The sequence below is a fragment of the Hyla sarda genome, chromosome 11, assembly GCF_029499605.1.
Source record: "Hyla sarda isolate aHylSar1 chromosome 11, aHylSar1.hap1, whole genome shotgun sequence".
Taxonomy (NCBI): domain Eukaryota; kingdom Metazoa; phylum Chordata; class Amphibia; order Anura; family Hylidae; genus Hyla; species Hyla sarda.
Genome location: NC_079199.1, coordinates 105,905,388 through 105,932,914, shown reverse-complemented (window position 1 = coordinate 105,932,914; position 27,527 = coordinate 105,905,388). Strand labels below are relative to the sequence as shown.

The 27,527-nt window shown below is 48.4% G+C and overlaps 1 protein-coding gene across 1 annotated transcript in view; it reads left to right on the top strand.

Moving 5' to 3' along the window:
* Window positions 1-27,527, top strand: part of NPR1 (natriuretic peptide receptor 1) — a 133,265-nt gene extending 105,738 nt beyond the window's left edge. Inside the window, exons 9-22 of the mRNA XM_056547333.1 lie at window positions 7,432-7,506; window positions 8,638-8,715; window positions 17,223-17,327; window positions 17,430-17,501; window positions 18,536-18,695; window positions 20,325-20,480; window positions 21,145-21,313; window positions 22,962-23,108; window positions 23,306-23,429; window positions 24,015-24,083; window positions 24,159-24,333; window positions 25,316-25,414; window positions 25,982-26,073; window positions 26,183-27,527. Coding sequence (XP_056403308.1) covers window positions 7,432-7,506; window positions 8,638-8,715; window positions 17,223-17,327; window positions 17,430-17,501; window positions 18,536-18,695; window positions 20,325-20,480; window positions 21,145-21,313; window positions 22,962-23,108; window positions 23,306-23,429; window positions 24,015-24,083; window positions 24,159-24,333; window positions 25,316-25,414; window positions 25,982-26,073; window positions 26,183-26,245 — 1,584 coding nt within the window. The 3' untranslated portion in view covers window positions 26,246-27,527. The remainder of the gene's footprint in view (window positions 1-7,431; window positions 7,507-8,637; window positions 8,716-17,222; window positions 17,328-17,429; window positions 17,502-18,535; window positions 18,696-20,324; window positions 20,481-21,144; window positions 21,314-22,961; window positions 23,109-23,305; window positions 23,430-24,014; window positions 24,084-24,158; window positions 24,334-25,315; window positions 25,415-25,981; window positions 26,074-26,182) is intronic.

The following is a 27,527-nucleotide window of genomic DNA, read 5'->3' as shown; positions in this document are numbered from 1 at the left end:
GTAACAACTGGTGTTGTGGAAAAGGTTCATGTCCCCTGATGAATCTACTGTATGGGAAAGAAATACGTTGGGATCAGAACTTTTGACATGTCTTTTAAGACAGTGCTGGGAGTTGTACTTTTGCAACAGCTGGAGTCACACTAGTTGGGAAACACTGTAGCCCTGTGATTGCCAAACTGTTGCAAAACTACAACTCCCAGCATTCCAGGACAACCAACAGCTGTCTGGGCATGCTGGGAGTTGTAGTTTTGCAACAGCTCGAGGCACCCTGGTTTGGAAACACTGGGCTAGACAGATATGTAGTCACATATAGCGCAGTCACATGTGTCGATATGGTCCCTGGGAAAATTTGTAAGTAATAATAAACCCGATGCTCCCCTCACCCCGGTCCCCGTAAGTCGGCTGCAGGTCCTGTTCTCAGACATTTTCCCCAAATCGTGCAGCCCTAGTACATAGGGATAAGGACGAATAGACTCCACGTGAAGTCCATGGGGATATAGAGATGTTGTAGTTGCCTGTAGGTCGGCATCTGATTTGGCGATTTAGCGCTACTAATAGACGGTAGAATTTCATAGCTTTGATTATTGATGATGATGATGATGTAGCTCCCAGCAACTCCACAAGAGACTTAGAGGCAGGGACCTACCCTGATGGGCGGAGAGGAGTGTAGACATCCTTGATGGGCGGAGAGGCGTGTAGACATCCTTGATGGGTGGAAAGGAGTGTAGACATCCCTGATGGGCGGAGAGGAGTGTAGACATCCCTGATGGGCGGAGAGGAGTGTAGACATCCCGGATGGGCGGAGAGGAGTGTAGACATCCTTGATGGGCGGAGAGGCGTGTAGACATCCCTGATGGGCGGAGAGGCGTGTAGACATCCCGGATGGGCGGAGAGGAGTGTAGACATCCTTGATGGGCGGAGGGGAGTGTAGACATCCTTGATGGGCGGAGGGGAGTGTAGACATCCTTGATGGGTGGAAAGGAGTGTAGACATCCCTGATGGGCGGAGAGGAGTGTAGACATCCCTGATGGGCGGAGAGGAGTGTAGACATCCCTGATGGGAGGAAAGGCGTGTAGACATCCCTGATGGGCGGAGAGGCATGTAGACATCCCTGATGGGCGGAGAGGAGTGTAGACATCCCTGATGGGCGGAGAGGAGTGTAGACATCCCTGATGGGCGGAGAGGAGTGTAGACATCCCTGATGGGCGGAGAGGAGTGTAGACATCCCTGATGGGCGGAGAGGAGTGTAGACATCCCTGATGGGCGGAGAGGAGTGTAGACATCCCTGATGGGCGGAGAGGCGTGTAGACATCCCTGATGGGCGGAGAGGCGTGTAGACATCCCTGATGGGCGGAGAGGAGTGTAGACATCCCTGATGGGCAGAGAGGCGTGTAGACATCCTTGATGGGTGGAAAGGAGTGTAGACATCCCGGATGGGCGGAGAGGAGTGTAGACATCCCGGATGGGCGGAGAGGAGTGTAGACATCCTTGATGGGTGGAGAGGAGTGTAGACATCCCTGATGGGCGGAGAGGCGTGTAGACATCCCTGATGGGTGGAGAGGCGTGTAGAAATCCCTGATGGGCGGAGAGGCGTGTAGACATCCCTGATGGGCAGAGAGGCGTGTAGACATCCCTGATGGGCGGAGAGGCGTGTAGACATCCCTGATGGGCGGAGAGGCGTGTAGACATCCCTGATGGGCGGAGAGGCGTGTAGACATCCCTGATGGGCGGAGAGGCGTGTAGACATCCCTGATGGGCGGAGAGGCGTGTAGACATCCCTGATGGGCGGAGAGGCGTGAAGACATCCCTGATGGGCGGAGAGGCGTGTAGACATCCCTGATGGGCGGAGAGGCGTGTAGACATCCCTGATGGGCGGAGAGGAGTGTAGACATCCCTGATGGGCGGAGGGGAGTGTAGACATCCCTGATGGGTGGAGAGGAGTGTAGACATCCCTGATGGGCGGAGAGGAGTGTAGACATCCCTGATGGGTGGAGAGGCGTGTAGACATCCCTGATGGACGGAGAGGAGTGTAGACATCCTTGATGGGTGGAAAGGAGTGTAGACATCCCTGATGGGTGGAGATGCGTGTAGACATCCCTGATGGACGGAGAGGAGTGTAGACATCCTTGATGGGTGGAAAGGAGTGTAGACATCCCTGATGGGCGGAGAGGAGTGTAGACATCCCTGATGGGTGGAGAGGAGTGTAGACATCCCTGATGGGCGGAGAGGCGTGTAGACATCCCTGATGGGCGGAGAGGCGTGTAGACATCCCTGATGGGCGGAGAGGCGTGTAGACATCCCTGATGGGTGGAGAGGCGTGTAGACATCTCTGATGGGCGGAGAGGCGTGTAGACATCCCTGATGGGCGGAGAGGCGTGTAGACATCCCTGATGGGCGGAGAGGCGTGTAGACATCCCTGATGGGCGGAGAAGAGTGTAGACATCCCTGATGGGCGGAGAGGCGTGAAGACATCCCTGATGGGCGGAGAGCCGTGTAGACATCCCTGATGGGCGGAGAGGCGTGTAGACATCCCTGATGGGCGGAGAGGAGTGTAGACATCCCGGATGGGCGGAGAGGCGTGTAGACATCCTTGATGGGTGGAAAGGAGTGTAGACATCCCTGATGGGCGGAGAGGCGTGTAGACATCCCTGATGGGCGGAGAGGCGTATAGACATCCCTGATGGGCGGAGAGGCGTGTAGACATCCCTGATGGGCGGAGAGGCGTGTAGACATCCCTGATGGGCGGAGAGGCGTGTAGACATCCCTGATGGGCGGAGAAGAGTGTAGACATCCCTGATGGGCGGAGAGGCGTGAAGACATCCCTGATGGGCGGAGAGGCGTGTAGACATCCCTGATGGGCGGAGAGGCGTGTAGACATCCCTGATGGGCGGAGAGGAGTGTAGACATCCCTGATGGGTGGAGAGGAGTGTAGACATCCCTAATGGGCGGAGAGGCATGTAGACATCCCTGATGGGTGGAGAGGCGTGTAGACATCCCTGATGGGTGGAAAGGCGTGTAGACATCCCTGATGGGTGGAGAGGCGTGTAGACATCCCTGATGGGTGGAGAGGCGTGTAGACATCCCTGATGGGCGGAATGGCGCGTAGACATCCCTGATGGACGGAGAGGAGTGTAGACATCCCTGATGGGTGGAGAGGCGTGTAGACATCCCTGATGGGTGGAGAGGCGTGTAGACATCCCTGATGGGCGGAATGGCGCGTAGACATCCCTGATGGACGGAGAGGAGTGTAGACATCCCTGATGGGCGGAGAGGCGTGTAGACATCCCTGATGGGCGGAGAGGCGTGTAGATATCCCTGATGGGCGGAGAGGAGTGTAGACATCCCTGATGGGCGGAGAGGCGTGTAGACATCCCTGATGGGCGGAGAGGCATGTAGACATCCCTGATGGGTGGAGAGGCGTGTAGACATCCCTGATGGGTGGAAAGGCGTGTAGACATCCCTGATGGGTGGAGAGGCGTGTAGACATCCCTGATGGGTGGAAAGGCGTGTAGACATCCCTGATGGGTGGAGAGGCGTGTAGACATCCCTGATGGGTGGAGAGGCGTGTAGACATCCCTGATGGGCGGAATGGCGCGTAGACATCCCTGATGGACGGAGAGGAGTGTAGACATCCCTGATGGGCGGAGAGGCGTGTAGACATCCCTGATGGGCGGAGAGGCGTGTAGATATCCCTGATGGGCGGAGAGGCGTGTAGACATCCCTGATGGGCGGAGAGGAGTGTAGACATCCCTGATGGGCGGAGAGGCGTGTAGACATCCCTGATGGGCGGAGAGGCGTGTAGACATCCCTGATGGGCGGAGAGGCGTGTAGATATCCCTGATGGGCGGAGAGGAGTGTAGACATCCCTGATGGGCGGAGAGGCGTGTAGACATCCCTGATGGGCGGAGAGGCGTGTAGACATCCCTGATATGGATGATATGGATGATGCTAAGATCAGACCCAAGTCAATGAAAATGTCTTTGATGTAGAACAGAATTCACCACCCACGATGCAATGGAAGCTTCGCTGCAGCTTCCCTAATACATAGAGAATGGGAAACATTTCAGAGAGACACTGGATAGACCGTGTGCTTAGTCATCGGGTGTGAGAAAAGAAACTGTGAATAATATCTGGGGGGAACGAGACCCTCGTAACGAAATCATCACCTACTGGTGACAACAACCCTCAGAGCCAAATCCATGAGTGTTTACAAAGATCTTTATAGAAGAGACATGTAGGGTTAGAGGAGACATGATCTCTCCATCCTCTATAGAAGAGACATGTGGGGTTAGAGGAGACATGATCTCTCCATCCTCTATAGAAGAGACATGTAGGGTTAGAGGAGACATGATCTCTCCGTCCTCTATATAGAAGAGACATGTAGGGTTAGAGGAGACATGATCTCTCCGTCCTCTATATAGAAGAGACATGTAGGGTTAGAGGAGACATGATCTCTCCGTCCTCTATATAGAAGAGACATGTAGGGTTAGAGGAGACATGATCTCTCCATCCTCTATAGAAGAGACATGTGGGGTTAGAGGAGACATGATCTCTCCATCCTCTATAGAAGAGACATGTAGGGTTAGAGGAGACATGATATCTCCGTCCTCTATATATAAGAGACATGTAGGGTTAGAGGAGACATGATCTCTCCGTCCTCTATATAGAAGAGACATGTAGGGTTAGAGGACACATGATCTCTCCGTCCTCTATATAGAAGAGACATGATCTCTCCATCCTCTATAGAAGAGACATGTAGGGTTAGAGACATGATCTCTCCGTCCTCTATATAGAAGAGACATGATCTCTCCATCCTCTATAGAAGAGACATGTAGGGTTAGAGGACACATGATCTCTCCGTCCTCTATATAGAAGAGACATGATCTCTCCATCCTCTATAGAAGAGACATGTAGGGTTAGAGGAGACATGATCTCTCCGTCCTCTATATAGAAGAGACATGATCTCTCCATCCTCTATAGAAGAGACATGTAGGGTTAGAGGACACATGATCTCTCCGTCCTCTATATAGAAGAGACATGATCTCTCCATCCTTCTATATAGGAGAGACATGTAGGGTTAGAGGAGACATGATCTCTCCGTCCTCTATATAGAAGAGACATGTAGGGTTAGAGGAGACATCTCCACCAGGTCCTGACAATCAGAAGACAATAAACCACGAGACCGAACAGAACTAGAACCATGAGGCACCAGATGCACCTTTTATTTACATTATTTTTATGGTCGTTTTGTTGGATTTCATATTTTTTAAGTAGTTTGACCCTTTTAGCCGATATCAACACTTCATCATCCTACTTGTCCTCTCTATCACTTCTTCTTGTCCTCTCCATCACTCCTTCATTCTTCTTCTTGTCCTCTTCATCACTCCTTCATTCTTCTTCTTGTCCTCTCCATCACTCCTTCATTCTTCTTCTTGTCCTCTTCATCTTTTCTTCATTCTTTTTCTTGTCCTCTCCATCGCTTCTTCATTCTTCTTGTCCTCTCCATCTTTTCTTCATTCTTCTTCTTGTCCTCTTCATCTTTTCTTCATTCTTTTTCTTGTCCTCTCCATCACTTCTTCATTCTTCTTCTTGTCCTCTCCATCACTCCTTCATTCTTCTTCTTGTCCTCTCCATCACTCCTTCATTCTTCTTCTTGTCCTCTCCATCACTCCTTCATTCTTCTTCTTGTCCTCTTCATCTTTTCTTCATTCTTTTTCTTGTCCTCTCCATCGCTTCTTCATTCTTCTTGTCCTCTCCATCTTTTCTTCATTCTTCTTCTTGTCCTCTTCATCTTTTCTTCATTCTTTTTCTTGTCCTCTCCATCACTTCTTCATTCTTCTTCTTGTCCTCTCTATCACTTCTTCTTGTCCTCTCTATCACTTCTTCTTGTCCTCTCTATCACTTCTTCTTGTCTTCTCCATCACTCCTTCATTCTTCTTCTTGTCATCTCCATCACTTCTTCATTCTTCTTCTTGTCCTCTCCATCACTTCTTCATTCTTCTTCTTGTCCTCTCCATCACTCCTTCATTCTTCTTCTTGCCCTCTCCATCTTTTCTTCATTCTTCTTCTTGCCCTCTCCATCTTTTCTTCATTCTTCTTCTTGTCCTCTCCATCTTTTCTTCATTCTTCTTCTTGCCCTCTCCATCTTTTCTTCATTCTTCTTCTTGTCCTCTCCATCACTTCTTCATTCTTCTTCTTGTCCTCTCTATCACTTCTTCATTCTTCTTCTTGTCCTCTCCATTACTTCTTCATTTTTCTTCTGTTCCTCTCAGTCACTTCTTCATTCTTCTTCTTGTCCTCTCCATTACTTCTTCATTCTTCTTCTTGTCCTCTCCATCACTTCTTCATTCTTCTTCTTGTCCTCTCCATCACTTCTTCATTCTTTTTCTTGTTCTCTCCATCTTTTCTTCATTCTTCTTCTTGCCCTCTCCAGCTTTTCTTCATTCTTCTTCTTGTCCTCTCCATCACTTCTTCATTCTTCTTGTCCTCTTCTTTATTCTCCTTCTTCGGGTCCACAGCTTTGTCACCAATCATCTCTTCGCTCAGTTTATTCTGTTACTATTTTTATACCGCTATTTACCACATTCGTCATCACACGTAGATAATATCACAGATCCTCCAACGTTGGCTGCAGTTTACCATAAATTATCTCAGGTCACGTGACCATTTAACTCTTTTTTGCTTTTTATCTTTTATTGAATGTTCTAAAAAAAAAACTGTAGTAGACCTGGATTATCTCCCCGTGTACGTCTGATGTCACCCCACGTGTATTCATTCCCAACCTTCATCATGTCTTCTCATTCCTGGACTTGGAGTTATCATCTCCCATCTGATCATTCATCCCTCCCATCTGATCATTCATCCCTCCCATCTGATCATTCATCACTCCCATCTGATCATTCCTCCCTCCCATCTGAATATTCATCCCTCCCATTTGATCATTCATCCCTCCCATCTGATCATTCATCCCTCCCATCTGATCAATCCTCCCTCCCATCTGATCATTCTTCCCTCCCATGTGATTATTCTTCCCTCTCATCTGATCATTCATCCCTCCCATCTGATCATTCATCCCTCCCATCTGATCAATCCTCCCTCCCATCTGATCATTCCTTCCTCCGATCTGATCATTCTTCCCTCTCATCTGATCATTCATCCCTCCCATCTGATCATTCATCCCTCCCATCTGATCATTCATCCCTCCCATCTGATCATTCATCCCTCCCATCTGATCATTCCTTCCTCCGATCTGATCATTCTTCCCTCCCATGTGATTATTCTTCCCTCTCATCTGATCATTCATCCCTCCCATCTGATCATTCATCATCCCTCCCATTGTCCTCACACCTTCCGTACAGACCTCTTATAGTTCTTGCTGTCCTCCCAACGGGTTGTCTAAACTTATTATTGTTCCTTTTATTTTCCTTCCAGAGAGGCTCCAATTACGGCTCCCTGCTCACAACTGAAGGCCAATTCCAGATCTTTGCCAAGACGGCATATTTCAAGGTAGGATCCCTTGATGCCACACTGCTAATGTGAAAACCGCACAAAAATCTTTTAAGCCAATATCATGGCTCTCTGGAGACAAAGCATTATCCAGATAGGTCCCCAGGGAGCCATCTTGTAGGAGTTGTAATTTTAATGGGATGTTATGATGTGTTATCACGGGGCCTGTGAAACTCAAGTAAAACACAACCTTTATGCATAGGCTATTGTAAGGAAATAATGTAGAGGTTCTTGTGTACACCTTGTGCTCACCTGTTTTAGCTGATGTGGCAGGCATGGAGGTTTCCAGCCATATTCATTGCAATTTAGCACTGACATGATTTCCTAATGCTGTTTACATTTCCTATGAATCCTCTGACTTTCCAGAGAGAGGGTGTGGATTCTGATCACTGCACCTGGTCATTGAATTAGGCTGCTGGTGCTGGAGATAATGGCTCCATCTTTTACTGGCAGTGGTCTCCAAACTGTGGCCCTCTGGATGTTGCAAAACTACAACTCCCAGCATACCCGGACAGCCATTGGCTGCCCTGGCATCCTGGGTGTTATGTCAATAATACACACCCTGATGCATTTCCTCCCAAATAAGATTTAAAAAAAAAGGTGGTTCATCAGGGGACATCTGACAGGATAACAAATAAATAAAAGACTAGAAGATATCGTGGACCAATAGTAATAAGAAACTCCATACAGACATGTATGTAGTAAATACAAAAATCCAAGATCGGAACACCCAGAACCCCAACAGTAGCCATAGCTCCTCACTCGGGATGGCTGGCAACCAGCGGTACTATGTAACCAACTTCTGAGGCAGACCGTTTCACCTTATAAGAGCCTGTTTACCCATCAGTATTATGTTGAATGTCCCCTGACGAACCACTTTTTGTAATCTCATTTGGGAGAAACACGTCGGGACATGTAAGATTGATATGACGGGAATATGTTGGTGGAATAATTTTAGCTTATGAATTATATATATATATATATATATATATATATATATATATATATATATTAAAGGTTATGCTATAAACAACTTTTTTGGAACTCTACATTATCTCCATTATTTCTCATTAAGCTGTGATACCATGTTGTCACCTGATCTTACAGCATTTAACCTCTTTTCAATTGCAGGGAAATATTGTAGCTGTTAAGTACATCAACCGGAAACGCATAGAACTGACTCGCAAAGTCCTGTTTGAACTGAAGCATGTAAGCATTGTGTTGTCTGTATACGATGAATCTCGGTGGTCTCCACCATTTATCCCCATTATCTGGTGCCTCCTCTCCCATCATCCCTAGCTCCTCCTATACGATGTCTATCTGAGGAGTGAAGCTCGGTGGTCTCCACCATTTATGTCCATTATCTGGTGCCTCCTCTCCCATCATCCCTAGCTCCTCCTATACGATGTCTATCTGAGGAGTGAAGCTCGGTGGTCTCCACCATTTATGCCCATTATCTGGTGCCTCCTCTCCCATCATCCCTAGCTCCTCCTATACGATGTCTATCTGAGGAGTGAAGCTCGGTGGTCTCCACCATTTATGCCCATTATCTGGCACCTCCTCTCCCATCATCCCTAGTTCCTCCTATACGATGTCTATCTGAGGAGTGAAGCTCGGTGGTCTCCACCATTTATGCCCATTATCTGGTGCCTCCTCTCCCATCATCCCTAGCTCCTCCTATACGATGTCTATCTGAGGAGTGAAGCTCGGTGGTCTCCACCATTTATGCCCATTATCTGGTGCCTCCTCTCCCATCATCCCTAGCTCCTCCTATACGATGTCTATCTGAGGAGTGAAGCTCGGTGGTCTCCACCATTTATGGCCATTATCTGGTGCCTCCTCTCCCATCATCCCTAGCTCCTCGGTCTCTGACATCTGGGGGCCGTCTCGGCTCGGACGCTTCCTTGGCTCGGTCTCTGCTGACTCCACAGAATTGTTCTTGTTGAACATAAACATCTCTCTTGTTTCCCTCCTTATTGTGAGCGCCGGCTCTACCCTTCTGCTCTCCTCCACTTAACCTGAGTTAGTCGGTCACAGCTTCTCTCTGGCGTCCAAATAGTCCTTGAATAGAGGCCTGTGCGCTAATCTGTACGCTTGTCACTTGTTAAGCAGTAAAGTGGTGACAATAATGGCTCTTGTCTGGAGAGAGCAGAAAAGAAGCGGAATACTTGGACAACCAGCTGCTTTTCTGCCTCGCCAAACAAAATATGCAATCTACACAAATTGTTGACCCCGAGGTTACTTGTTATGGGTTAAAGAAGCACTCCAGGGATTTCTTTTTTTCTTATATAAGCAGCATAGACTATTATAAGAGAGTAATGCAGAGGGTCTTGTGTGTGTCTTGTGCTCACCTGTTGTAGCTGATGTGGCAGGCATGGGGGTTTTCAGCTATACTGATTGCAATTTAGCACAGAAATGATTTCCTAATGCTGCCTACATCTCCCATGAATCCTCTGGTTTTGTAGAGAGAAGGGGTGGAGTCTGATCACTGCACCTGGTCATCTAATTAGGCGGCTGGTGCTGGAGCTAATGGCCCCACCTTTTACTACAGTGGTCTTAAAACTGTGGCCCTCCAGCTGTTGCAAAACTACAATTCCCAGCATGCCCAGAAAGCCAACAGCTGTAGTTTTGCAACAGCTGGAGCAACACTGGTTGGGAAACACCACTCTACACCCTAGGTGTCTAACTGTCCTAGTGATGGCCTGCTGTCCATGGCTCATCCTCTGTCTCCTCGTCCGTCACCCTCCTGTCTTTCTCTCCATCCTCCCCTCCTGCCTCCCTCTGACGCCTCCCCTGTCTCCCCCTCCTGCCTCCCTCTCCCACCTCCTCTCCTGCCTTCCCCTCCTGCCTCCCTCTCCCACCTCCTCTCCTGCCTTCCCCTCCTGCCTCCCTCTCCCACCTCCTCTCCTGCCTTCCACTCCCGCCTTCCCTGTCTCCCCCTCCTGCCTCCCTCTCCCACATCCTCTCCTGCCTTCTTTTTCTGCCTCCCTTCCCTGTCTTCCACTCCCGCCTCCCCTGTCTCCCCCTCCTGCCTCCCTCTCCCACCTCCTCTCCTGCCTCCCTTCCCTGTCTCCCCCTCCTGCCTCCCTCTCCAACCTCCTCTCCTGCCTCCATTTCCTGCCTTCTGCTCCCGCCTCCCTCTCCTGCCTCCCCCTCCTCTATGGCCTCCCCTCCTGCCTCATCTCTCCCCCTCCTGCCTCCCTCTGCTGCCCCCTCTCCTGCCTCCCCCTCCCCCTCCTGCCTCCCTCCCCTGCCCTCTCTCCTGCCTCACCCTCCCATCTCCCTTTCCCACCTCCCTCTCCTGCCTCGCCCTCCCTCTTCTGCCTCACCCTCCCCCCTCCTGCCTCCCTCCCCTGCCCTCTCTCCTGCCTCACCCTCCCATCTCCCTTTCCCACCTCCCTCTCCTGCCTCACCCTCCAGCCTCCCTCTCCTGCCTCACCCTCCAGCCTCCCTCTCCTGCCTCACCCTCCAGCCTCCCTCTCCTGCCTCACCCTCCAGCCTCCCTCTCCTGCCTCACCCTCCCCCCTCCTGCCTCCCTCCCCTGCCCTCTCTCCTGCCTCACCCTCCCATCTCCCTTTCCCACCTCCCTCTCCTGCCTCACCCTCCCTCTCCTGCCTCACCCTCCAGCCTCCCTCTCCTGCCTCACCCTCCAGCCTCCCTCTCCTGCCTCACCCTCCAGCCTCCCTCTCCTGCCTCTTTTTCATGTTCTCTGCCCTACTCTTTAGAATTCACTGTGTCCTCTCTCCCTCTAATACCTGCAGATAATGTTATTTTCTCTGCCCCAATATTAATCAGAACCGGCGCTGACATTTCAGTAATATTTGCAGTCTCTTCTCCGTTGGCCTCCCTCCCGCCCGCACTCGCTCTGTCGAAGCCTAAATCAGGAATTATCTGGGCATTTAATGTCCAGAATCCATCACTGGGAAGATGAGGCCGTCATCCATATGTATGTGCGGCGGTAATGTCGTACGCTGCATTCAGGAGAAGCATTAACCCCTAGCTACAGGACCGCACACGGTTGCCCCTCAAGTCTAGTCCTAAAGGATGTGATGGAGACCCTAGAAAGTCATCGCTCTGGGGGTTCAGACACAGGGACTTACGTTATGATGTGTTATAAGAACCCCACAAAGAGGTCTCTTGTTACTCCTCACCTGACGGTGTTCCTGGGGTTTTCCCAGTTTGCAATGTGGCCTGAGACATTACATCCCTAATCAGGTGTGCAAATGGAGTCTGTCTGTTTCAATGGGTGGAGCGACCGCTGGGGAATTGTAGTTTCAAATACATCACTGAATGGTAGGGAGCTCAGGTGTGCTTCAATGGGTGGGGTGGCCGATGTGTGGGAGGAAGAACAGTGGCCACACACTAACAAATAAGGGATCCTGGGACTTATAGTTTGAGGGAGGGAACATCAACAGGACAGCCATTTTACAATGTGGACTTACGATGCAGCCATTTAGCCCAAAGACAAGCATGGATTCTTCCTAAGCATGGCTATTTAGTAGTAGGTTAGTACTAAATTCGCCTTATGGTGGAGAACCCCTTTAACTGTGTATTAACTTTATAGAATGGAACTTTTTGTCTGTGAACAGTCATACTCAATCCTTAGTATTGTTGCTTATTGGCAGCATTTTTAGCCTTAGAAACAGTAACCTTCTAGTCCTTGTGAACCTTCATCCAGATGGCTTTATTAATATCCACCACCGCAGGAACCTGAGGCCCATGTCTATAGGTTATACTGATTACAGGAAGAACTGGGAGATATGATTGCTATGGGGGAACTCAAAACTGGGTAACAGGTCAGGCCACTTGTCCTGATGAGGGTGCGGGTGGCTGTGATCATGGCATCATGGCCACGCCCCTTGTGCTGTCACACCATGCCCCCTCAATGCAAGTATATGGGAGGGGGCGTGGTGAATGTCACGCCCCCTCCCATAGACTTGCATCGAGGGGGCATGGCATGACGGCACAGGGGGCATGGCCATGATGGCACAATACCCACCACCTGCACCCAGCATTCTAAATGCTGCACAGAGATTGTGGGGGGGTCCCAGAGCACAGGACCCCCGTGATCAGACATCTTAGAAATGTCTAGGGACGGAGTACCCCTGGGGTACTCCGGCCCTGAGACATCTTATCCCCTATCCAAAGGATAGGGGATAAGATGTCTCACCACGGGGGTCCCACCGCTGGGGACCCCCGCAATCTTGTATTCGCCACCCATCTGTTTGAGCTGCACACCACGGTGCCAGCTCACAAACAGCCGGGTGGCGAACAAGGGGCCGGAGTATCGTAACGTCACGACTCCGCCCCTTTGTGATGTTACCCCCCCCCCCCGCCCGCGCTATGCAAGTCTATCGGAGGGGGCGTGACGGCTGTCATGCCCCCTCCCATAGACTTGCATAGTGGGGGCAGGGGGTGACGTCACACGGGGGCGGAGTCGTGACGTTACGATATTCCAGCCCCTTGGTCACCACCCGCTGTTTGTCTGAAGAATTGCATAGAAGAATCTGGCCAATCACAAGGATTAACTATCTGAGATAAAACTGTGAGAGAAGAAACAATGTGGGAAAGCAAATTGGAAACAATAATTTGCTGAGGAATCTCCGGACAACCATGAGAGCCACAAGTTGCGACCAGTTTAGGACTGAAGGAACTTTATCTAGACCAATGAGAAGACCCTTGGAGGAAGTGATGTAACCAAGAAGGGTAGTTCTGGGCGCCACTTGGCATAATGGGAGTTTTCTAATAATTGATAAAAGGTCTCCGGAACAGAACAGGATTTCATCCAAATAGACCAACAACATGTCCTGATAAAGGAAATCCCAGAAGATCTTCACATTCAAGACTGCTGGAACACTGAGAGGCATTACCAGCTTATCTGTACGTCCAGTGCGGCTGTAAATTGTGGTCTACGACTCATCTCCCTCCATTCAGAGTAAGTTATGGCTCCCCGAAGATCACTTTGGTGAAGGAACGAGATCCTTGGATACCATTAAAAGCTCAGATGTTAGTGGAAATTCTTTAGCTGTGATTTTTGTTCGAGCCAAATAATCAATGTAAGGTCTTAAAGATCCATCTGTCTAAACATGAGAAATCCAGCTGCAGCAGGTATGAAGGAAAAACCCTTAGGTGTCTCCCTACTTGTCCAGAGCACATTTCCCTCCATTTCTTGCACAGACTTTGGACTCCTGCTGGCCTGGAAGAAGTCCAAAATCAGGAAATACTGAGAGGGGTGTGTGCAGCCTTATCCAATCATAGCTCATCTCACACTGAACTGCACTGGGCTGTGTGTAGCAGAGAGAAGAAGGAAGTTCTCCCCCGTGTATGGCTTCAGATGATGTCACGCCTGCTGGGGAACGCCCCTTCCCAGTCTGTGAATCTAACAGACTGAGCAATAGCAAGGTAGAAAACGAAAAAATAATAAAAATAAAAGGTAGGGGGTGGTTTATCATGATGGGAACAATGAACTGTGAGGATTATAAATGTAACAAGATCACGAGAGGTACTCTTTAAAGATCAACAGATATCTAATCTACATTCATTGTCTCTAAAGGATATTAACCAGGGACTCTGAGCCATGATACACAATTGGAAAGTGTGAATCCTAGTGGCAGCTTTTTTAAACACAAATAAAACATAGAAAACTTAATTTTTCATGGTGCCGCGCGCTATTAACCCTTTAGACACAGCGTTCAAAGTTCAACACTGCGTCTAAAGTGAAAGTAAATCACTGCCAGTTATCTCAGGGGGCTGTTTGGGATCGCCGCGGCGAAATTCACGGCATCCTGAACAGCTTACATGACAGCCGGAGGATCCCTACCTGCCTCCATGCTGTCCGATCGCCTAATGACTGCTCAGTGCCTGAGATCCAGGCATGAGCAGTCAAGCGGCAGAATCATTGATCACTGGTTTCCTATGAGAAACCACTGATCAATGTAAAAGATCAGTGTGTGGATCGTTATAGTCTCCTATGGAATAACAATTATCAGTGTAAGAGATCAGTGTGTGCAGTGTTATAGTCCCCTATGCATAACAATGATCGGTATAAGAGATCAGTGTGTGCAGTGTTATAGTCCCCTATGGGATAACAATGATCAGTATAAGAGATCAGTGTGTGCAGTGTTAAAGTCCCCTATGGGATAATAATGATCAGTATAAGAGATCAGTGTGTGCAGTGTTATAGTCTCCTATGGAATAACAATTATCAGTGTAAGAGATCAGTGTGTGCAGTGTTATAGTCCCCTATGGCATAACAATGATCAGTATAAGAGATCAGTGTGTGCAGTGTTATAGTCCCTTATGGGATAACAATGATCAGTATAAGAGATCAGTGTGTGCAGTGTTATAGTCCCCTATGGCATAACAATTATCAGTGTAAAAGATCAGTGTGTGCAGTGTTATAGTCCCATATGGGAAAACAATGATCAGTATAAGAGATCAGTGTGTGCAGTGTTATATTCCCCTATGGGATAACAATTATCAGTGTAAAAGATCAGTGTGTGCAGTGTTATAGTCCCCTATGGGATAACAATGATCAGTATAAGAGATCAGTGTGTGCAGTGTTATAGTCCCCTATGGGATAACAATTATCAGTGTAAAAGATCAGTGTGTACAGTGTTATAGTCCCCTATGGGAGCTATAACATTGCAAAATAAGTGAAGATCATTTAACCCCTTCCCTAATAAAAGTTAGAATCACCCCCGTTTTCCCATTTAAAAAAAAAAAAACTGTGTAAATAAAAATAAACATATGTGGTATCGTCACGTGCTGAAATGTCCGAATTATAAAAATATATTGTTAATTAAACCGCACAGTTAATGGCGTACGCGCAAAAAAATTCCAAAGTCCAAAATAGTGTATTTTTGGTCACTTTTTATAGCATGAAAAAATTAATAAAAAGTGATCAAAAAGTCCGATCAATACAAAAATGGTACCGATAAAAACTTCAGATCACGGCGCAAAAAATGAGTCCTCATACCGCCCCATATGCGGAAAAATTATAGGGGTCAGAAGATGACAATTTTAAACTTATACATTTTCCTGCATGTAGTTATGATTTTTCCAGAAGTGCGACAATATCCAACCTATATAAGTCGGGGATCATTATAACCGTATGGACCTACAGAATAAAGAGAAGGGGTCATTTTTCCCGAAGAAACGGAAGCCCCCAAAAGTTACAAAATTAAATTCTTTCTTCAATTTTGTTGCACAATGAATTTTTTTTCCGTTTCGCCATGGATTTTTGGTAAAATGACTAATGTCACTGCAAAGTAGAATTGGTGTTGCAAAAAATAAGCCATAATATGAAATTTTATGTGCAAAATTGAAAGCGTTATGATTTTTAGAAGGCGATGAGGAAAAAATGAAAATGGAAAAGCGCTGAGTTCTTAAGGGGTTAAAGTTTTCTGTCCCTGACCATTTTTGTGAGATTGGACAACCATCTCATGTGTATGGGGCCTCCCAACTCTCCCCTTGTTCTTGTAGAGATAAGACATCACCTGAGGTCTCAGTAACCTTCTCCTCTCCGCCTCAAGACAAAGACCAGCAGAGGAGATGAGGAGAGATCTGTTATGTATGGCCAGGAATAAGAAGAATCTGGTTGTCTACTACACACACCCATCGGAAGGTCCCATCATCCTATCCTGCTCCACTCTTTATTGGCCTTTTCTTAGTATCGAAGTAGATTCACCATTTACGTTCTTCCTCTAGCCGCCGCCTTCTCTCCAGGTTCCTTATGTTTTCCATCCCTTTCCCTCTGGTTATGAACATCTTTTCTTCCTCTACCACCAAATCCTTCGCGGAGTAAAATTGAGCAAATTTGGGAGTTGCAAGTCGGTCTATTCAAAACTTTTTGGGATTTTTAGGATCATTTGTAGAGAAGTGGGATTCTAAAGATTTTTTTTATCTGACTATGCTACAGGGGCTGTACAGTTAGTGTAGTTCATTACATAGTGTCTGTACCTGTGTTAGATGGTGGTGTCACAATTCTTATGTGATCTTCGCCCCATGTTTTTTCTTAGCAGCATACAAAACGAGTGTCACCTCAGGTTTTCCCAGGTTACAGTGCGACCCGAGACATTACATCACTAGTCAGGTGTTGAAAGGGAGCTTGTCTGTGTTCAATGAGTGAAGCGATGGCTGGGTCGGGAGGAGATCACTTTCCACAGGGCTGCAGGGAATTGTAGTTTCATGGACAGTACAGCATAGCTCAGGTGTGCTGCAATGGTTGGGGAGGCTGATGTGTGGGAGGGACAAAAAGTGACCTCACACTTACAAACAAGGGATCCTGGGACTTGTAGTTGGAAGGAGGGAACCACAACAGGAAATAGCCGTATAACAAAAAGAAAGCAGCAGCGTTATGGTGGACTCACAACACAGCCATTTAGGCCCAAGACAAGCGCGGATTCTTCCTAAGCATGTCCATTACTGTCTGGCAGTTAGGTACTAAAGTCACCTTATGTTGGAGAACCCCTTTAGGTCTCCTCTCAAGCCTGGTGAATTCTTTGAGGGGGTCCCTAAGAAGCATGTGCTATAAGTCATTTCATCTAGTTCCCGGTCATGGTCCTATGTCTTCTCCTCCTCCTGGCTTCCTTTGCTCCTGCCCATCTTTTCTCTATTGGTGCAATGTCTGATAATTGGATTTAGCACGTTATATTATGTGACCAGATGGTCGATCCGATGCAATTTTCACAGTCTTTCCACCGTGTGTCTTCTAGATGAGGGATGTGCAGAATGAACACCTCACCCGCTTTGTGGGTGCCTGTATTGACCCTCCAAACGTTTGCATCCTGACAGAGTACTGTCCTCGGGGCAGCCTGCAGGTAGGAGTCATATCAATACGTCTCTATCATTGTGACATGTAGGATATAATGTGCCCTCCAGAACACATAATAATTGGTTCATATTAACTACTTGTTTCCCAGGATATTCTGGAGAACGAGAGCATCACCCTGGACTGGATGTTTAGATATTCACTTATCAATGATATTGTGAAGGTGAGTCGTGGAAGGTCGTCTTTAGGGTAGGGATGTCGTAATACAATTTTTTTAAGACCGAGTATTCGCAAATACCAATTACCGTTACTTTTTTCTATGTCATGTCACAGCGTTTTTTTAACTTTAATGGGAAAAAGGGGTGTTTATTTTAATTTTTTTAGAGGAAGGGCTTTTTTTTTATATTTCATAAAAAGATTTTAATTTTATTTAAAAAGAGGTGGGGGGGGATTCAAACTTTTATTAGGGAAGGGGTTAATTAACATTTATTTATTTATTTTTACACATATTTTTCATATATTTTTTTGTCCCCATAGGGCTCTATTACATGCAATCTGTAGATTGCATACACTGATCAATGATCTGCCATAGCATAGCAGTGATCAGTGTTATCGGCACTCCTTTACTACTGCCTGCCATGGCTAGCTACAGTAAAGGAGCAACGATCGGATGGCATGGAGCACGGTGACCTCTGGACATCCTCTCAGCTGATCGGGACATCGCGGTTTCACCGCGGTGATTTCGATCAGCATCCCTGAGATAACCGGCAGTTAACTTCAAGGACTTTTAGATGCCTCGGTCAACTTTGATCGCGGCATCTAAAAGGTTAATGCCGTAAATCACCGCGATCGGTGATGTTCGGCATTAGTGACAGGTCCCAGCTATGACATGCGCTCAGCTGCTGGGCATACTCCATAGTTCGGCACCTCCGCAATACCTGCCGGTGAGTATCGGATTAGGTATCGGGGACATTTTCACGAGTACAAGTACTCGTGCAAATGTCCAGTATCGGTACCGATACCAGTATTGGGACATCCCTACTTTAGGGTAAATGCAACTTAACGTTATCCAAAAGTGAAGAAATTAAAAAAGATCGGATCACTCTGTCCGACACGTCAAGGGAGAGAGTGCAGGTGCAAGGTAGGCAACATCGGTTTCTCCGAAACGGACATTGGCTACCTTTCCCCTGCACTCTCTCCTTTGACGTGTCAGCCAGGGCTATTGTATTTTACATTTGTTAATGTTTATCCATCCAGGGAATGCTCTTCCTGCACAACAGCGTCATTATGTCCCATGGGAACCTGAAGTCGTCCAACTGCGTGGTGGATAGCCGCTTCGTGCTGAAGATCACCGACTATGGACTGGCCAGTTTCCGGATGGCTGTAGACTCCGAGGATTCTCACGCTTATTTTGCCAGTAAGACATGTTCCGTAAAATAACAATGGTTGGACACTATGGTTAAATCTTCATTCTGCACTATGTCTAGGCCACTTAAAGGAGAACTGTCAGCTTGTTCACCCACACTAAATCCAATACACTGGGTTATAGTGAGGGTGAACTGGAGTCCATATAGGGGTCACTTACTTACATTGGAACAGTAGGTCCTGAGATAGCGGCTTCCAAAGTTCCCTTGCCGCATTCAGGCAGCTGCGCGGTGGAGGCGGGCCCCCCTGGCTGGCCGCTTCTGCCACCCACTGTCACCTCCTAATCCCACCTCCGCTATTTGAATACTCATATTATTCAACTCCACATCCTAGTGACGTGGAGTCCCCAGTCACGTAAGCGCAGCACCATCTCAGCAGAGCGCATGCGCTGGGAGATTTTCCCCTGCTCTCCCGTCCTGATTAAATCTTCCGGCTCATGCGCTCTGCCGAGAAAGGCTGCGCTCACGTGACTGGTGACCCCACATCACTAGGACATGTAGATGAAAAATATGAAAATTTAAATAGCGGGGGAATTAGGAGCTGACAGAGGGCCGCCTCCCCCACGCAATTCCCTGAATGCAGCAAGGGAACTTCGGAAGCCGCTATCTCAGGACCGACTGGAGCAATTTAAGTAAGTGACCACTCTATGGACTCCTGTTCTCCCGCAATATAACCCAGTGTATTGGATTTAGTGTGGGTGAACAGGCTGACAGTTTTCCTTTAAAAGAGAACTCCAGCCAAAATGAACTTATTGCCTATCCGCAGGATAGGAGATAGGTAGCTAATCGCGGTAATGGGGGTTTGACTGCTGGGACCCCCATGACTTCCGGAAGGGGACCCCGGCCGTCAGTGAGACGTACTTGTTGTTTACCAGTAGATGGCACACGCTCCATTCATTTCTATGGGAGTGCTGGAGATGCCAGAGTGCTGTACTCATGTCTCATGACTCTCCCATTAAAACGAATGGAGTCTGCAGCACGCGCTACTCACTGAGAGCCTGGTCCAATAGTTCCGGAGATTGCAGGGTTCCCAGCATTTGGACACCTCTGTCCGTGTCAGGATCTGTCCAGAGCAGGACAGGTTTGCTTTGGGGATTAGGACAGTTCCTGACATGGACAGAGGTGTCAGCAGAGAGCCCTGTAGTCAGACTGGAAAGAACTACACAACTTTCTGTGGAGCATACAGCAGCTGATAAGTACTAGAAGGATTAAGATGTTAAAATAGAAATAATTTACAAATCTGTAGAACTCTCTGGCACCAGTTGATTTAAAAAATCGGAGTACCCCTTTAATAAGAGTTACCGGTTGCACTGGGGAAGGGAGAGTAAACTGGGACAGCTACTATGAGACAGATGTTCTGTGGACGTGGAGGGAGGAAGAAGCATAAGGCATGGATGGCACAGATGGCTTCACCGAGCAAACACATTTTTACATGAAGTTGTGGGTAACACGCATATAGGTCAGTGACTAGTGAGAAGCATACAGGTCACTGACCTATATGCCTGTTCACGAGGACGAGACTGACTGTGGTCCCTATACATAAGATTGTTCATCGGCTTCCATTTAGCTGGATTTATTGTATATTTTCCGAATTACTCATCCCCGCTTCATATCTGCTATAGAGAAACTATGGACGGCCCCGGAGTTTCTGCGCATGGAGTCTCCCAATCCACAGGGCAGTCAGAAGGGAGACGTGTACAGCTTCGGGATCATACTGCAAGAGATTGCGCTGAGGAACGGGGTCTTCTACATGGACAGCGGGGACTACAGTCCTAAAGGTAGGTCCGGCACTGACACCAGACCGATCATACGTCCGGCACGGACACCGGAAGGGTAGTATGTCCGGCACTGACACCAGACGGGTCATACGTCCGGAATTGACACCAGACCGATCATATGTCCGACACCAGACGGGTCACATGTCCGGCACTGACACCAGACTGATCATATGTTCTGCACCGACACCAGACGGGTCACATGTCCGGCACTGACACCAGACTGATCATATGTTCTGCACCGACACCAGACGGGTCATATGTTCTGCACTGACACCAGACGGGTCATACATCCAGCATTAACACCAGACGGGTCATACGTCCGGCATTGACACCAGACCGATCATATGTCCGGCATTGACACCAGACCGATCATATGTCCGGCACTGACACCAGACCGATCGTACGTCCGGCATTGAGGCATTGACACCAGACGGGTCATACGTCCGGCATTAACACCAGACGGGTCATACGTCCGGCATTAACACCAGACGGGTCATATGTCCGGCATTGACACCAGACGGGTCATACGTCCAGCATTGCGGCATTGACACCAGATGGGTCATACGTCCGGCATTGACGCCAGACGGGTCATACGTCCGGCATTGACACCAGACTGGGTGCCGATCCTGCTCCACATACTTATCTACATTATCCTTATCCCCAGAAATCATAGAAAGAGTAAGAAGCCGAGAGAAGCCATACTTCAGACCGTCTACCAACCTTTACTGCCATATCCAGGAGCTGGGCATCCTCATGCAACGATGCTGGGCAGAGGACCCACTGGACAGACCAGACTTCAACCAGATCAAAGTCTTACTCCGCAAGTTCAACAGGTGAAACGTCTCCCTCGCCCTAAAAATCTTTACCTTCTGACCTCCACCACATTCCATTATGGACACCCATCTTGTTTTAAAAAATATACTTTAAAGGGGTACTCTGCCCCTAGACATCTTATCCTCTATCTCGGCTGCGGCACCCCAGACATCCGATGCACAAAGCGAACTTTGCTTCATGCCGGATGACTGGCGATGCTGGACGGAGGCTCGTGACGTCACGGCCACGCCCCCTCAGTGTAAGACTATGCCCCCTCACACAAACTTACATTGAGGGGGTGTGACCATGATGTCACAAGCAAGGTGTGGCTGTGACGTCATGAGCCTCCGACGCTGCACCCGACTTTCCAATCGAAAGCTGGGTGCAGCAGGGAGATCGAGGGGATCCCCAAGCGGCGGGACCTCCGCGATCAGACCTCTTATCCCCTTTAAGGGGTACTCCGATGGAAAACAAATGTTGCCGGAAAGTTAAAGATTTGTAAATTACTTCTATTAATACATCTTAATCCTTCCAGTACTTAGCTGCTGTATGCTCCACCGAAAGTTGTGTAGTTCTTTCCAGTCTGACCACAGTGCTCTCTGCTGACACCTCTGTCCGTGTCATCAACTGCCTAGAGTAGGAGCCTATCCTGCTCTGGACAGTTCCTGACAAGGACAGAGATGTCAGCAGAGAGCACTGTGGTCAGACTGAAAAGGATTACACAACTTCCTGTCAAGCGTACAGCATCTGATAAGTACTGAAGGGATTAAAGGGGTACTCTGCTGTAAACATCCTATCCCCCATCCAAAGGATAGGGGATAAGATGTTAGATTGCGGGGTCCCTCTGCTGGGACCCTTGCAATCTCTGTGCAGCACCTGCTGTTCATTTAGAATGCGCTCCAACCCCTCAATGTAAGTCTATAGGACCTCCAATAGACTTGCACTGAGGGCACAATCACTGCCGCCTGCACCCAGTGTTCGGAACAAGAGCCGAAGTGTGAGTACCCCTTTAAGTCCTGCTTATCCTTCCTCTCATTCTTCGTCATCCATATAAGGATAGGGGATAAGATGCTAAAGGGTAGCTCCCACCATCCTATTTTTTTTTTGCTAGCCCGTTCCCCCTCCCCCCCCCCCCCCAGCTACGGCACTAGCCCGTTCCCTCCTCCCTCCCCCCTTCCCGCATACCCCGTTCCCTCATTACACTTGCAGTTACTGCAGAGTCCGGCAGCGGGCGTGCAGGGACAGCGGCAGCAACGAGGCGGCGGCGGCGATGTGCGGGAGGAGTGGCCTCCCAGCCAATGGCCGGGGAGCCAATGCGCTCACTCACACCTGTCTGATTGACAGGCAGGGAGCGAGTGCAGCCTAACTGAAAAAGGACTGTAAATTAAACCTTTTTAATGAAAAAAAAAACAATAAAAGCATATAAGAGATATGTTGTAGTACATAAGTACTACAACATATCAAAAAATAAAGTTGGTGACAGTGCCCATTTAAATTGTGAGGGTCCCGCAGCTGGGGACTCCCGCGATCTCCGAGCCGGCAGCAGTGTCATCTGTATCTAATATTTTACGTCTACATATTCCCAATATGGAGAAATAAGCAGAGGACCTTTTCATCCAACATCATCCGATTTTCTCATATATTGTTTTTCTTGTCTGTTCCCCATAGAGAAAACAGCAGTAACATCTTAGACAACCTGCTCTCTCGTATGGAACAGTACGCCAATAACCTGGAAGAGCTCGTAGAAGACAGAACACAGGCCTATCTGGAGGAGAAACGGAAGGCGGAGGCCCTTCTCTACCAGATCCTGCCTCAGTAAGTACAAGAAGAACCCCCCAGTACTCTACATCCACCCATCAGGTCTCTACATCTTCCATTGTCTATGGTCACTAATAGATATTTCCACCATAAATCTTATAGTATTGATAATTGGAGGCACCATCTACACCGTCCCTGCCTCCGACCTTCTCCAGATCATTCAATACTCACAAGGTATCTTCTCCATTATTCAGCTCCGTTGCCGAACAGCTCAAAAGAGGAGAAACGGTTCAGGCCGAAGCCTTTGACAGCGTCACCATTTACTTCAGTGACATCGTTGGGTTCACAGCTCTGTCGGCCGAGAGCACGCCAATGCAGGTATCCAATGTCTACATTGGCGTCTCAAACTGTGGCCCCCTTAGATGTTGCAAAACTTCAACTCCCAGCATGTCCGGACAGCCAACGGCTGTCCGGGCATGCTGGGAGTTGAAGTTTTGCAAGATCTGATGGGCCACAGTTTGAGGCCAATGGTCTACATAGATCAAGCCTACTTTCCATGTACCTGGCTTAAAGGGGTACTCTGCCCCTAAATGTCTTCTCCCCTACCAAAGGATAGCGAGGCTCCGGACGATGGGACCCCCGCATTCTCCGGCATGGCACCCCATTCATCTGTTGCACGGAGCAAACTCACCTCCATTTCCCAATGATGGGCGAGCACAACTGTCACGCCTCTTCCATTCACGTCTGTGGCAGAAGGCGTGACGGCTATGTACTAGCCATCATGCCCTCTCCTATAGACATGAAAGGAGAAAGCGTGGCATGATGTCATGAACACGGAAGCTTCAACCGTCCGTGTTCAGAACACTGCGGCGCCGGCCCGGAGATCAGGGGATAAGATGTCTAGGGGCGGAGTACCCCTTTATTGTAGTGATTTTCTGACAATATCATGTCATCTCCTCATAGGTTGTCACTCTACTGAACGATCTATATACCTGTTTCGATGCCATAATAGACAACTTTGACGTCTACAAGGTAGGATGCATAGACTGTTTCTTTTTACGGGATGACTACCAGTCAATGGGCGCTCATCACTGCTCTGTCTTTCAGGTGGAGACAATAGGAGATGCCTACATGGTGGTATCCGGGCTGCCGGTTCGTAACGGGAAACTCCATGCCCGTGAGATTGCCCGAATGTCCCTCGCTTTACTGGACGCCGTCACGACTTTTAAAATTCGCCATCGCCCAGACCAACAACTGAAGCTTCGTATTGGGATTCATACAGGTGAGTCAAAGGGGAAGATCTAAAGCTTAAGGAGTACTCTGGGATAAGAAAACTTATGCCCCTATCCTAAGGATAGGGGATAAGTTTCAGATCGCGGGGGGGTCCGACCGCTGGGGTCCCCCACAATGTCCCATATGGGACCCTCGGCTCTTTGCCGAAATGGTGCGTTTCGACCACCGCATGACACGGCGGCCGACATGCCCCCTCAATACATTTCTATGGCAGAGGCGGAGACTGCCGAATGCAGTGCATAGAGATGTATTGAGGAGGCGTGTCGGCTGCCGTGTCATGCGCTGGTCGGACACGCCCCCTTGCCGCAGACTACCGGGGCCCCATACGGGAGTTCGCGGGGGGCCTCAGCGGTCGGACCCCCCCCCACCCCCCAGATCTGAAGCTTATCCCCTATCCTTCGGTTGGGGGAAAAGTTTTCTTATCCCGGAGTACTCCTTTAGGTCGTGTGGTTCTGGGCTGTTGACTAAAACCTCGACTGTCAGTTGTCCTCCTTGATAAAGCCACATAGTGGCGAAACAAGTCGGGGTGTGACAGTATCACCTTTTCTAATGTGCAACACTATAATCTATGAATAAAAGGAAGTGTGTGTTATATACTGGTGCTTCACACATGCGGTGCACAGCAGGCTAGCGGTATGCCGATCTATAGTCCATATGAGAGCACAATGGCTAACGAATGACAATGTCACATGTCACCTAAAATAGCAGTGGTGTAACTATAAACACCTAAATATAATAGGTGCTCTCAGACTCCACTGAGGCCACCAGTGGATCATCAATTTTTGGAGTTTAGAAAGAGACGCATATGGGGTTGTGTTTTTAAATGTGTGTTTCTCACCAGTTATACTATTAATAACGCATAATCAATAAAAGTTACGTTTTATTTTGGACACATAGTATAAAGAGGTTTTTGTTAACCCCGGTGGGGTTAAATTGTTGTGTAGTTGTCTAAAACCTCATACACCTTCTAGGTCCTGTCTGCGCCGGGGTCGTGGGCCTGAAGATGCCGCGCTATTGTCTATTTGGGGACACCGTGAACACGGCTTCGAGAATGGAGTCAAATGGGGAAGGTGAGATTTCGATTCCCTACTGCCCCAATAATTTAGGATCCAATGGGACAGGTTAGACTAAACAAAATGGAGGTTGACTTTAGTCGGACTTGGTCAGTGACACCATAGAATCCATCATCCTATTGAGCTATATTGCCAGTAATGATCATTTGGTTTGCAGTCCATGTTGTCATCAATAGGGTTAAAGGGGTACTCCGCCCCTAAACATCTTATCCCCCTATCCATAGGATAGGGGATAAGATATCTGATCAAGGGGGTCCTGCAGCTAAGACCCCCACGATCTCTGTGCAGCACCCGGCGTTCGTTTAGAACGATGGGTGCCGGTGGCAGGGGGTCGTGACATCACGACCACGCCCCTTGTGATGTCATATGTCTGCCACGCCCCCTCCCATAGATTTGCATTGAGGGTGCGTGATGTGACTTCACAAGGGGCGTGGTCGTAACGTCACGCCCCCCCCCCTCTCCAAGCATTCAGAACAAAATGTTCCGAACGCTGGGGCAGCGGAATACCCCTTTAACCGTGACAGTCTTCCCATCCTTATGTCTCAAATCACTGTCACCCTGCAGCCCTGAAGATTCACGTCTCCACAGCTACACGGAATGTTCTAGAGGAATTTAACTGCTTCCAGCTGGGCTTGCGAGGAGACATAGAGATGAAGGTAACATACGGTTCCCATTTTTTTTTTTTACCATTAATCATTTTTTTTTAAAAGTGTCAACTTTACACCTTTGTTGTGTTACTGAAATCCTATTAAATCCTCCCCTCAGGGCAAAGGGAAAGTGCGGACGTACTGGCTATTAGGAGAAAGAAGCAGCAGTACCCATGGATGACTGACGGTGAATGGTCACTGCTGGATAAGACCCGGGGGACCCTCGACCTTCAGAATGTATTTATTCCTCTTGGATACAGCGAATGGATGTTTCCACCTCCCAGTCAGGACGCTAATATGGTGGTTGGAGTAACTTCCACAATGTGGACCAAATGGAATGTACTGTAATGTTTAATGAAACCATCCACTCAATGTAGTCATGTGACTACACAGTGCTCAGCACTGGCCCGACATGTTTCCCAGATACAGCACAATGCAGCAGGGGATAGATAACCAACGCCAGCAAAAACATCGGATCACCCTGGCTGACAAGCCAAGGGAGAGAGTGCAGGTGCAGGGGCAACGTAGGTAACGTTCGTTTCTCCGAAACGGATGTTGCCTACCTTGCCCATGCACTCTCTCCCTCGGCATGTCAGCCAGGGCTATTGTATTTTACAGCACAGGGACCGCAGAGTTTGTGGAGAACGCCATCTTTTCCGTTTATCAATTATAGATAATACACTTTCTCAGTTTGTACCTCCAGCTGGGCTTAGACATTAAACTAGAGCGGGCTGCCCAATGGGTGACCGCAAGTTTTTCAGACAAACTCATATACACACGACTCCATCACCCCTTGTCGTAGTCCGCAGATCTGGGCCGGAACAGATACCATGCGTTTCACGTCATGCTGCTAAGATTCCCCTTCCTCCTAGTATCTAAGCTCATTTTCACAACCTGACGAAAGACCAAAAACAATCAAAACGGGCACGAGGCTGAGACTCAACGAAACCATTCTGGTGTCTGATGTCTACGGGCAGCTGTACAAAGTCATGTCGGCACAATGACCTAGAAAACATACGTAGCATCTTCTGTCCATATCTTTCCGGTCAGACCATGCCCATCCAGGCACATGCCAAAGTCTACTGTAACTCTCTGTAGCGGACTTCTCATCGACAAGTAACGAGTCTCCTATTGTGGTGCTGCTTTGTCTTAGCACTTGAAGGGTGTAAATAGCTTTAATATAGAGAAACCTCAACAAAGACGCCCCCTACCATTTACTCCGAGCTTTATAAAAAGGACTGAAATGACGATACAAGGACACTCCAGAAGCCTTTTTCCCTGCTGGTGCTTCATGACAGACGGTCACTGGACTGGAAGGAACATGTGACCTGCCGCTTCCGACGCCCCGAGAGGGAATTCCTGCTAACAGGCTACAAAATGTGAAATGGACCTTCTCATTTTACTGCTATAAATATTTCTAAAGTCTCATTTTTTGTGCACAGAATGAAAACAAATGTTCCGAG